We start from the raw sequence: 13397 nt of genomic DNA, 5'->3' as shown, positions 1-13397 counted from the left end.
AAAACTGTTTTTAACCACTTTTAATGGGGCGAGGAGCGGCGAAATTGTGACAGAGGGTAATAGATGTCCCCTAACGCACTGGTATGTTTACTTTTGTGCGATTTTAACAATACAGATTCTCTTTAAGTGGGATCACACTCATAGCATTATATTAGCAAGAGTTTTCAAATGGCAAAGTGCTCAGGGGGAAAAAAAAAAAAAAACCCTAGTGGGTTTCTGGCCTTAATACCTAATAAAGTTCAACTAAAAACCTTTTGAGCCAGAGCTTTCCGTCATGCTGTCCTTACCCTGTGGAATGCCTTGCCAAACGTAAAAAAGGGCACTCCAACCATGGAAACGTTTAAGTCAAAGCTGAAAAGCTACCTGTTTAGTCTGGCATTTATGATCACATAACTTTTCCCATGTACACATCCCTATGTACTGATCTGAGACAGGCTTATGCGCTTTAGGCCATACGGCAAACAAGCGCATTACAAATGTTTTGTTGTGGTTGTTACCTGGTCTAACTAAAACTAGCAGAAGTTTTAGTTGGCTTTTCACTGTTTGCTGCTCTCCCATGTAAGCGATTTTACTGCTGCGCAGATCTCTACACTGTCAGCTTCAGGAACTGGTTTTCCAAGTAATCCAGAAAAGCTTCCAAGGTGAGGGATGTGTACATTTCCGTGCTTATTTTTAGAAGCCTGTAAATAACCTCTTCCATACACAGACAATAAAGGCCCGGCCACGGATATCTATTCTTATCAAACAAAAGATAGCGCTCGCCCCGTACCGCCTGGAAACTGACCCAGCCCAGCTCTGAGCTAGCGTGCAGCACGACTGCAGTACAGAACGCTCTGCGCCAGTACAAACGTTCCAGCTGAATGGCATGACATCTGCCACCTGATTTCTGACAGCTCACACAGATGGGGTCAGGCAAATTAAAAAAGGGCAAGTAGTAATATTGAAACATTTAATTACCACACCTAGCCCTGGGAACATTAGATAAAGATAACACTGCAGTAATCCTATTTACAGTTTGCCAATTGGAATCCTCGTTCTCGGTCAACCTGCCAAAGTACAACAAACACTGGCAGCCAAGGATGAACTGTAACTAATAGCACAGATCGTCTTGTAACAGGTCAACGTTATTTACCTGGGCAAGATTTCTGACTGATGGTCATGGTGCTTCACTGCTCTCTGCCTCCTCAGTTACAGTACAGCCGGAGGAAATACAGGGTATCAACAAATGCATACAATTACGTTTGCATAACTTTAACACCACCAGAACAAAATGGCAACATCAGCTGCCTGCAATAAATATTAGTAATTCAACATACTGCACATGCATGGGAGAGCTTAGCCTTGCTTAAGGCCTCTTTCACAGTGGGACGCTGCGTTTGATGCGATGTTAAGATCGCATAACGTGCCCCTAATGCAACGCATTGAAAGACTATAACTTGGAAGTTACAGTACATTCTTTTGTTATCGCGTAGTAATAGAACGAAAACGGCACATGCGTTACATTTAAAACAAAAAAAACGTACTGAGCATGAGCAACACACAACGCAGCAAATGTATTTCTAAACGCACAGCATGCAGCACTTTCTAAATATTGCTACACGTTACACACAACGCAACGTGTGCACTGTGAATGTCGCACAGACTTTTTGTTGGTGTGCGTTAGTCTGCGTTATAAAATTTTCTAACATGCGACTTTAACGTCGCACTGTGAAAGAGGCCTTAAAGTGGACCTGAAATCTTGCACAGGACAGAAGGAAACAGGGCTGTGGAGTCGAGGAGTTGGAGTCAGAGCAATTTTGGGTACCTGGGAGTCGGAGTCAGTGGTTTGAGGAGTCAGATGATTTTTGAACCAAATTCATAGCCTTTGTAAAATTTAGACTACGAGTTGGAACAATTTTGGGTACCTGGAGTCAGAGTTGGTGGTTTCATAAAATGAGGAGTCAGAGTCGGAAAATTTTTGGACCGACTCCGTCGCCCTGGAAGGAAAGCATAGAGAAATGTATCCTGTATGTATTTAGAGAGTTTAGCCTGTCTTATTCCCTCTCATCTGTGTCTAAGCACATGTTGTAATTTGATCTCTCAGCTGGCTGCCTCTGCAGATCAGCTAATTTGTAAACACAGGATGTCAACTCTGTCTGCTTCCATGAAAGCAGGAAGTAGACATCATGCAGATTTAATACAGGATTTAAGCTGTAACAAAGAAATGTTTTTTCTTTAAAGGTTATTATGCTGCTGCTTATCTTTTAGAGGAGAGAGGAAGTTCTGAGTTCAGGTCCGTTTTAAGATACCGGCCTTTATTTTCTAATTTCTACAGTAATACTGGCTGCTGCTTAAAGCAACCTTGAAGTGGGGGTGGGAGATGCAGCTTACCTGTTGAGTAGCTCTTGCATTCATCTCAGCACCTTCCTAGGCAGCAGCGTGCTCCGCCCTCTAATCCCCTAAATGCAGGATTTCTTGACTGTCCGTAAACCAAGTGTGAAGAATGCAGGGCAGCTGTTCTCTAGATATAACAAACAACCTGTTTTTCACAGAACCGGATGGTTCACCTCAGAGTATCATGTAACAAGAAGTTGTAGCTACTCCCAGAATCGCCTTGGACCCCCAGCTGTATGCTTTTATAAATCCCAAATTGGCAGTATATATGCCCGGCGTTTACTCCACTTCAGCAGGAAGATGGCTGAACAGGGAACCCTTACATTGCCCCGTTATAATTAATTTGTCCGCAAGCTGCCTGCGATCTTCCTAGTCATGCTTTAAGATAGCCCAAAATACAGACACTAACCAAGTGATTCAAAGAGCAACAAATACATCTGGCTTCATATGGCGTTCCATGGCAAAACTGAATGTATATATCCACCTCGGAGTGGTGGAACAACAATGTGCCCAGTGGACTAAAGCATACTCAAGTTACAGTGGAGATGATATTCAGGGCCACTGATTAAAAATGTATGCCATTTATCAGTGCTAAAGTCACAGATGCATCTCTTAGCACAGCTAGGGTGGGGAAAGACAATTTGGGGCTGAGTGTTAAGGTGGCCACACACACCATACAATTTTTTAAATATCTGTTCAATTTAAGAATTGCAATCAATTTTTCTGACTGATTGTAACATTTCAGAAATATGACCAATGTACCACACACACCTATGTTCAATGTTTTCCTCAATTATGATAAAAAACGATTGGAAACTCAGAGAAAATTGCTAGGGTGTGTATATTAATAAATTAACAATCCAACACACACCATACAATCTTTAGTAGAAATTGAAGAGAAATATCTGGCATTCCAGATCGATTCAAATAGGAAAAAAAAAAAAAACGGGAAATCCGATCAGAAAAAAGCTTTCGATTTTTTCGAGAGATCCAATAGTTATCGAATTGCTGTAAAATCGGATCATTTTATTGTATCATGTGTGGCCACCTTTAATGACACATCTGTCTTGGGGGCGGTTTCACATGATGGAGTGACTTCCAACAGGCGGGCGAGTAGGAGATCGAAGCAATGGAATACCCAGATTTTGCTAAAGATCTGAGAAGCTGTATCCTTTAAAGTGTACCCAAACCGTAGCTCGGGTTCAAAATCTGATACTTACTATGAAGAGAGGGAAGCCTCAGGATCCTAATAAGGCTTCCCTCGGTTGTCGCAAGCCTCCTCTTGCTGAGCGCGGCCCCTCTTCATTGGGGCAGTGCAACTCCTCTTCCTGGATCAAGTGTGCGGAATGGCCGCAAAGTAGCCTGCCCATATGCAGTAGCTACTACTGCACATGCAGGCACAGTTGGCTATTGCCCGCATTGATCCAGGAGGAGGAGCAGCGCCGCCCTTATGTAATTAGTGACAATGCGTTGTCGCTAATCTTCTGGGGGGGAGGCGCTCAGCAACGAGGGAACACAGAGTAGCGAGGGGAGCCTAAATAGGATCTTGAGGCTTCCCTCTCTTTAAGTATCTGATTTTGTATCCGAGCTGCGGCTCATGTACACTTTAAGTTAGTGGTCTACAATCTCATTCGTCAAAGGAGCCAAAGATCAGCAGTACAACGATTAAGATTTATTTTTCAGAACCAAATTTATTTTCAATGCAATCCAGGGCTGTGGAGTCGGTACAAAAATCTTCCGACTCCAACTCTGACTCCTCAATTTATGAAACCACCGACTCCAACTCCGGGTAACCAAAATGGCTCAGAATCCTCGACTCCGGCTCCACAGCCGTGTGCAATGCAGGTGCACTTACAACTCTGTAGTGCCAGCAATTCCTGGAAATTGGTGGCACTTCAGCTAAATGCGATTACAATGTAAAGCCCATGGCATGTAATGAGATAAGGTCACACTACAAACCAGGCGCCAGCTGGCTCCTCTACATATACAGCTGCAGACATCTTGCTGCTGGTGACTCGAGGCAACCAATGAGATCCGAGGTGCTCAGAATTCTGACTAGCATGCACATTTCATGTGGTTAGAAATGAGCCAATCTAGAGTCAGTAAAACTACATACACACATCAGATAGAAATCAGACAACACACCTGTTTGAGGCTGCCTCGGCCAAGAATCTAGTGCGAGTTCAGGTGTCCCAGAGGTCGCTTAAAGCAGACCTGAACCTAGAACTTCCTCTCAGCTCTAAAAAGATAAGCACTAGCATAATAACCATTAAAGAAAAATATTTTTGTTACAGCTGATACAAATCCTGCAATAAGGAGGGGGGGCGGGGGGGGGGGGGGGGGGAGACGCTTTCGATTTTAGATGTGAACAAAGCCTAAATACATACACGGAGCATTTCTGTATGCTTCCCTTCTGTCCTGCGCAAGAGATCAGGTCCACTTTACATGTATGTCATGCTGAGTGCACTGCTCCCCTCCTACCCCTGCCAGCAAGAAGCAGATCCTTCATGTACTGCGCTGTCATCACTCCTCCCCACAGCTCACAGGTAAACAAGAGCGACGCATTGATGTACCACATTATCTACCGCAAGACAACTCCATCCTGACAGGTGTGCTCGTGTAATTGAGAGGATGGCATTTGATTGGCCCAATTCCAAATTGCATACAATTTAGGCCCCACTTACACTTATTTGAATTTGCGTGCGTCGTGTGAAATTGAGATTTCGCATTCATTGCACATCTAATGCATTGCCATGCAGAAAAACGTGGTAAATCACATGAATAAACATGAATGCTGCCTCAGTTATTAGAGTCTCACTCACCCTCTCTAGTGCTGGTTAGTGACTTGATCTCCATAGATAGGGGGTCAACGGCCAATGAAAGCATTAGTCTAAGCTCCAGTCAACCTTTTCCACTAGGAAGCACAATTGCATGCAAAATCGCACAAACTTCGTTTTCCCTCTCGCTGCGATTGTGCAGAGACAGAGCGCTATTTTTCCAATCGCATCAGCACCATGATTTACATCTAAATTGCGGTGCTCATTTTCTATCAGCGCAAATTGCAGTCACCAGGTTTGTACGATTTTTGGCGAGATCACGCTCTCAGTGAAAAAGAAGTCTTAAAGAGCTTTCTTCAGCGCTTTCAGCATGATTGAGCCCTTAAAAATGGAGGCTATACATCCATGTAAGCACATAAGATAAGACTAGGAGGAATTCCTGTGAGCAGCTCATTGAGAAGTACAGGAAGGCACAGTCAGGATCACAGAATGGCACAGGAGTTATGAACAGTGCTGTTCAGTCAACAGCTACAGGATGTAGGGAAATAGGCTTTCACTATAGGCTAATTGATTTTTCCTGGCCACAGTGACAGCTGTGTATGGGCCCTTTTCTGTCACTGGAGCTGCACTTTAAAAATGGGGTCACAACGCCAACCAATACGCATATAGCCAACCTAATTTCCCTGCAGGACACAAGCTAAGTAGCTGTTTGCCTTGTTTTTTTTTTTTTTTAAATCACATTTTCTTTTTTTAACTCTTTTTTTAACTCTCACAAAAACGGTCAGATTCAGCAAGACCAGACAGGAGTGAAGGAGCGAGGAATTCTGCTGCAGCCCAGAAAGTAAGGCGGCAGGGATATTTAACCATCCGTGTGATTAAAGGGGAGGCCCAGGTTATGCTGCATTACAGCACACAGGGCTGTGCTGCACAAGTTAAATATAGCTTTAGAGCTCCGAGTGCTTTTCTAACAATGGATATAAAATAATCTCTAAGGACACAAAACATTTATATTGCTTTTCTCCTAGCGGACTCAAAGCGCCAGAGCTGCAGCCACTAGGGCACGCTTTATAGGCAGTGTTAGGGAGTCTTGCCCAATGTCTCCTTACTCACTAGGTGCCAGCTTACTGAACAGGAAGCCTGGTCTCCTGTGACAGAGGCAGAGCCAGTACACTATCCAGTACATTACAGCAGGATTGGTATTCTCTGGTATGGAGATGTCATCACTGTGACATGGCAGTGCAGTTTCAGCTCTGATGGCAACTTTACAACCAGAGATTAGGTTAATCGATTGGTCAGGGTTAGTGCAGGGGTCATGTTCATGTAACTAAGCGATATAAAACTACAAACATAACACAGCAGTTCAATCCAGCATTTTATAGCAAGACCCAGCATTTATCAGCAACATTGTGAGGCCGAGGCTGTACAGATGTTTCGCTAGCCTGCTGACTAGTGACACATTCTGTTGCTATGCTCGGAGCGGAGGAGGGCTAATGGAGCGAGTCACAGCGGGATGAGCGAGTGGATCGAACACCTTCAGCCGAATTGATCTGCCAGGCTGATCTATTCCCTCTTTCACTGCAATAAGAATGCATAGTTGGATAAGAGGAGTATGTACATTAGGTTTGCTGCTCAGCCTATCACTCATAAGTTGCTTGCATGGTTGAGAGGGCTGTTGTATCTGGATCATTCCTGCTGCCCCACAGCCATGAGATGTGTGGACCAGATTCTAGCGTTACAGCCAAGCTGTAGGATGGCCCAGCAGGCACCCTAATACAGGAAATGGGAGGCAGACCACCACTTGGGCAGAAAATGCGTTCACTGCAGTGGTTTTCTCTGTTCTCACTTTTCCTACAACACTGTCACTTACAATAGGTTATACAAATCTGACAGGATTTCAACTAGTACATCTCCTCATGGGGGATTCTCAAGGTTTTCTTTATTTTCAAAACCACTTAATGAACCAAACAATTGCTCAGTCCAGCTGCCAAAATAGCGTGCAAGCGAGTAGGAAGGCTGTCCAGTCAATATCTTTGTATAGATATGGTGGCGCTTTATAAAATAATATTTTATTATTATTATTTTATTATTATAATTATTATTATTATCATCATCATCCTCCTATCCATAGAGTGTTTTGTAAAATAAAGAAAATCCCCCATGAGCACAGAAGCAGCTCAGGGACTGCTCCAGGGGCATAGACACAATTTGCATATTCAGTAGTGATGCATTGTGGGAAGCCACAGTTGCTTATTTAAAACTGAATTATTGCAAATACCTTCTGTTTTATGAAGTCAAATTACACCATGTACCCCCCCCCCCCCCCATGTGTACATGGACTAGTTCAAAGCCTATCAGATCTTTACTGCCTAATGTAAGAAACAGCAAAATAAGCAATTTATAGTGCATTTTACTCAAAATGTGCATGTTATATGAATGCATTTTAAATGTTACACTTTAGCGCTAGTGGTCCTTTAGTGCTCACAAGAGTCTGGGTAAATAACTTCCTGCACTGGATGCAGGCAAGTGATCAAAACCGCTGAGCCATTCAACTGGCGATCCACATAAATATGTGCATGTCATCTCCATGAACCGTAATGGATCATAAATCATAACAAATGAGTTCCAGGAGTGGTTGTAAAAACTCAAAAGATCAACAAATTCAGGCAGTGCAGCAAATGACTTCTGCCCTGGCCAGTTTCTGTTCCACCACATCCTGGAAGGAGGGCAGAGCAAGCTGCTGACCCCACACAGCACTCTCCAATCCTGCCAGTGTTTACAACTGAGACATTTATGAGGTAGTAAAGCAAAGCCCGGCACTGAACTGTTTACAGTTTCTTCAGACTCCCAGGTGAACCTCTGCCAGTTTTATATGTTGTAAAGAGAATCGTCATCAAAATGTACAAAGCTGTCACAGCTACCTCATTTCAGAAGAACAAAAACAATTTCAGAAGCCGCAACTTTCATAGCTTCGGTTCCCATCCTGTGGTTTCTATACTCACCTATAGCTAGAGATGCACACTGACCCGGAACAGCAATGTCTCAAACCTACGTACTTGTTCCTATTGCTAAGTAATGTAGCGGTTCAAGAGCATGGCAGCCAAGAAACAAGCAGCAACATGTGTAAAGGCAGTTACCAAGTACAAGCACTTGAGAAAATATGCACCACAGCACGAAAAAGGGAAAAAAAAAAAACGTAAACCAAAAATTTAAAAAAGGTATAGCTATTTTACCTCACCAGTAGCTAACTTGGTGGTTTGTTTTGATTGGTTGCCACTAGCAACAGCTTCAATTTTGCAACAGTTTTCTGGCTTATCAGTACAAACCACTAACAAAATATTATATTGTTCCTCAAGGTACAATGTGTGCTCATGCCTGATCAGCACAGATGCAAAACACCGGTCACTTACAAAAGCTAAAAAACATTTGAGAACCTAAAGCTACATACAACATTTTGCTTTAAAGAGACACTGAAGCGGAAAAAAAAATATGATATAATGAATTGGTTATGTAGTACGGATAATCACTAGGACATTAGTAGCAAAGAAAATATTTTCATATTTTTATTTTCTATTATATACCGGTAGGTTTTTTTTTATAACATTGCATTATTCTCTATTTGCAGTTTACACACTTCTCAGCATTCTAAATGATTTTACGGAGCAGGTTAGTGAACTATTGACCTGTCCTCTGGAGAGGAAAAGAAAATACAATGACTGACAAGCCTCAGAAGACAGAGCTCTCTGCGACTTTGAAAATGTGGAGCGCAATGGCTCTTTTGCATAGATAACAACTGCAGTTTCTTAACTTTTCCTGTACTAGAAAGAATAGACTCACGTCTCTGCTCCTAATGTTTTATTTCTTAGCTGTACTACACATACAAATCATTATATCATTTTTTTTTTTTTTAGTTTCAGTGTCTCTTTAACCACTTGATGACCCACCCTTTACCCCCCCTTAAGGACCAGCGCTGGTTTGATTGATCTGTGCTGGGTGGGCTCTGCAGCCCCCAGCACAGATCAGGGTGCAGGCAGGGAGATCAGATTGCCCCCCTTTTTTCCCCCCTATGGGGATGATGTGCTGGGGGGGTCTGATCTCTCCTGCCTGCTGTGGGTGGCGGGGGGGGCACCTCAAAGCACCCCTCCGCGGCGAAATTCCCCCTCCCTCTCCTACCTGCTGCCTCCCCCTGGTGTTCCGGGCTGCACAGGACGCTATCCGTCCTGTGCAGCCAGTGACAGGATGTGGTCTGTCACATGGCGGCGATCCCCGGCCGCTGACTGGCCGGGGATCGCCGATCTGCCTTACGGCGCTGCTGCGCAGCAGCGCCGTACAAATGTAAACAAAGCGGATTATTTCCGCTTGTGTTTACATCTAGCCTGCGAGCCGCCATCGGCGGCCCGCAGGCTATTCACGGAGCCCCCCGCCGTGATTTGACAGGAAGCAGCCGCTCGTACGAGCGGCTGCTTCCTGATTAATTAGGCTGCAGCTGGCGACGCAGTACTGCGTCGCTGGTCCTGCAGCTGCCACTTTGCCGACGCACGTTATGAGTGTGCGGTCGGCAAGTGGTTAAAGCACACTTCAAGTATTTTAAATAAAGAAAAGTTGGATACTTCATTCAGTAATGGTAGAAGTTTCCCAGAATCTCTTAGGCCTGAAACCCACAAGGAATTTGCTGCATCGCTTTAAAAATCGCAACGCTGTGTGCAGTGATTCCTAGACGCTTGGAATCGCTGTACAGTAACTTGTACAGTGCTTCCCATTAGCGATTCGCATGTTTTATAAACGTATTATACTTACCACCAGGTGCTCGGCTTCCATCCATAGCACCGCCCCCTAAAGGAAGAGGTCATAGGTGCTTCTCTACGACCAGAGGAGCAACTGTGACCCATTCCTTTAGGGGCGGAGCTACAGATGGAAGCAGGAAATACAGACACTAGGTAAGTATAATAAAACATTTATTTAAAGCGTAATCACTTGGCCCCCAAAGCGCTGCAAAATAGTTTGTGAAAAATGATTTTTGTAGCACTTATATAGTTAGCATTGAGCACAAAATTATTCATGTCCTGTGTCTGCGACTACCCCGCAATCGCAATCGCACAAATACGTCCCCCCACGGCGATCCCAAAATCTCCCTAGTGGGTTGAAGCCCTTACAGCCAGTTATTCTAGCGCTGGGTTTCTCTAAACCTACACGACTTGTGCAAGTAGAGATGCTAGCGAACAGCTCGCCAGCGAATCTCTATGGGCAGTCTGGCCATGTAGTACTTCTGGGTCGAAGTGTCCTAGAGAAGTACGCCTGCCCATGTCTGCACAAGTCCTTTAGTACACATGCCCTGGCCCGGCGGTGCGTGTCTCTGATGGTAATGACGCGCACCGCCAGGCATGTGTATTAAAGGACGCGTGCAGACACAGGCAGGCGCACTACTCCGGGACATTGCGACATGGAAGTAGTACAGGGCCTGCTGTTTGCCTACATCTCTATGTGCCAGTTGAATAAGTTTCTTCTGGCCACCCTCTTGGCCATGAATGAGCCCATCCCAACTGGGCATGCTCAAGTAAGATCTGTGCATGTCCATTAGAACAAAGTGCCTTTGCACAGAGGAAAAAGTTGTGTTGAAGCACGTTCATTTTACTGGGCATGCACAGATCCTACTCACTGCTAGTCTATGGCAGGAAGCTGAGCCAGAACAAACATATGTGACTAGTGTAAGACAAACACATTTAGAGGGACCCTTTGCTGGAACAGTGAGCTGATAGAAGATGCGGGAAGCCTCATGACCATCCAGGGGCTTCCCACCATCAAGGTAAGTATGTAAAAGTATCTAGCTTTTTTATTTTTTAAGACATGCTTCATGTGTACTTTACAGTGAAAATATAGAGTGAGTACAGTTGTCCCAAATATTGGAGACCTCCTCTTCAGTGATTCGTTGAGCTAGATGCTACTACTCAACCAATCACTGATTCAGGGTTGGACAAGTCCCAGAAGCATCTGACTTGTAAACGTTTGAGTTTTTCGGTAATAGTTGTCAATGGCATCGGCTCCTAAAAATAATTCCGATGGATTTTGAAATTCCTTAGCAATACAGCCATCACAAACTATTATACTTTCTGCTGAGAGCTGTAGCTAGATATTGCCTTCTTAAAAGGAACCGGAGACGTGAGACCTATGGAAGCTGCCATATTTATTTCCTTTTAAACAGTGCCAGTTGCCTGGCAGCCCTGCTGATCTTTCTGGTCAGTAGGGTCTAAATCAGTGTGCAGCTAATCTTGTCAAATTTGTTATAGGAAACCTGATCTGCATGCTGGTGCAGGGTCTATGGCTATAGGCATTAGAGGAAGAGGATCAGCAGGACAGCCAGGCAATGTGCATTATTTAAAAGGAAATAAACATGTCAGCCTCCATATCCCTCTTACTTTGGGTTCCCATTAACCTCTTCCTGACTTGGAACAGAATGGGATGCTCAGCACAGAGCCAAACAGCTCATGCACATTTAAACACCTAAAATAATCACACACACACTTCAATGCAAGTGACATTTCTCCAAGTACTTAAAGTGTTTCAGCAAACCTGGACTTGAATTCTTTAAAATTTATGAATAGTTTACTATTAAGCAGCAAAAGTTGCCAACTTTGCCTCGGCCATATAATAGAGTATGGTGAAGATTGACAATACTGAAACAGAAGTTTTGTTGTGGTACTGAAGTCACATGAAGCAACCACAGCAAAAACGTATTTCTTAAAAATGCAGAACAACCTGTGTTTATTACAACAAAAATTTGTGTTACAGGTCCTCAACATTTGCAATGATAGCACTATTAATTTATCAGCATGGTCTGACCAAGGTAAGGGATGCACACTTTTGCAACTTAATAGTCCTCCAGTCCATATTTGCTGGATTACTCATGCTCTCCAATTTTAATAAAATCGACCCTACTGTCAAACACTGTATGCGTTATACTCACAGCAGCTCCCTGCTCATCAGGACTGCAGATGAGCATCTGTAAACCATTGGGCTCCACATCGCTGCCAATAAAATCATCCTCAGACTCCTCAAATGATGAAGCAGAAGACAGACCAGAGGAACTGGACAGCTTGCGTAGGAAAAGAGAAGGCACAGGAGATCCACCACAGCCACTGTCTGAGGCAGGGGACTCCGCTTCACCTGAGAAGGGAACGTCCAGGGCAAAACCCGTTTCATGCATTTGTGGAGATGGGGAAGGTGGGAAAGTTCGCTTCGGACTGGCATCACGGGTGACAATGAGTTTAGGAATGGAATAGTTGTGTATTTCGGAGTTCCTAAGCAGAGGAGCCCTTCTTCTATGCAACAGCCAGTCTGTTGGTGGCTCATCAATCTGATGTGATCCGCTGGTGATGTCTGCGTCCGGTGGTGTAATGGTTAACCTTAGTCCAGGCATTCCAGAGTTACTGTTCCACAACTCTTCCATGGTACTAGTATGTGGGTAAAAGTTTGGCCCATATTTTTCATTGTTCCCAGGAATGTTGGTATGCGACAGAACCTCAGTGCAGTACAATGCAGTGGCCACTTCTTTGGAGACTTTTTTGAACTGTTTGTCGTGCGTGGCCACCTCGCTCACAGATATTTTAGACATTTGGTCTCTTGTGGTACTCAGACCCACCAATGAACAAGTTTCTGCATGCTCTGAAGGCTTGCCGTCCAGAACTAACTTTCTAGTCACCTCCACAGTCCTGCAGTCTCTGCTCACCATACTCTCTGTAATGTGCTCTGAGCCCCCCACAGCGTTCAGAAGGGGGTCTTTTGAGGATCCCAATTTTTTTCTCCCTTCACCTTCGCCCCACACTTTCTCTCTGGCAGTCATTCCGCACTTGGCGACGTCAGATGAGGACTTCTCCCTTCCGTGCCACGTTCCCTGCCCATCCAGTCTCATGTCAGGATCTGCAGCAGCTTGTAGCTTGGTTCTGGAGATCCGATGGAGGCACTTGGAGGCTATTCAATGGCGGACCTGAAACGAATCAGACGTTACAGAACATATCACAGTGGTGTGGTTCACAGGCAATAAATCAATGAAGACTATGAATCAATCAGTGATCACCCACCGTTTCTCTCATGTGTACGTGAAGTGATCGGTGCAGCTCAGTCTGAATTCCAGCATCTTGCAGCTCGTATTAAGTCTGAGGGCGGTCCTGACTCCTGAGGCGGGAGGTTTGGGTGTGATGATTGTGCTTCAGACACGCCCCCCAGCTCTGTGAGCCTGCGCTGCTGAGACTAAGG

General features: G+C 44.5%; 1 protein-coding gene across 3 annotated transcripts in view; it reads right to left on the bottom strand.

The window, feature by feature from the left end:
- Positions 1-13397, bottom strand: part of ITPKC (inositol-trisphosphate 3-kinase C) — a 71173-nt gene that overhangs the window by 56254 nt on the left and 1522 nt on the right. For 2 of the 3 annotated variants that reach the window (XM_068250791.1, XM_068250790.1), the window contains exon 2: positions 12109-13128. In XM_068250791.1, coding sequence (XP_068106892.1) covers positions 12109-13053 — 945 coding nt within the window. In that variant the 5' untranslated portion in view covers positions 13054-13128. Of the gene's footprint in view, positions 1-12108; positions 13129-13222; positions 13362-13397 lie in introns of those variants that run through there. The other variant, XM_068250789.1, reaches the window with a different exon arrangement.

Source organism: Hyperolius riggenbachi, chromosome 8, assembly GCF_040937935.1.
Source record: "Hyperolius riggenbachi isolate aHypRig1 chromosome 8, aHypRig1.pri, whole genome shotgun sequence".
Classification (NCBI taxonomy): domain Eukaryota; kingdom Metazoa; phylum Chordata; class Amphibia; order Anura; family Hyperoliidae; genus Hyperolius; species Hyperolius riggenbachi.
The sequence above is the reverse complement of the archived record's forward strand: the minus strand, read 5'-3'. Positions and strand labels throughout refer to the sequence as shown.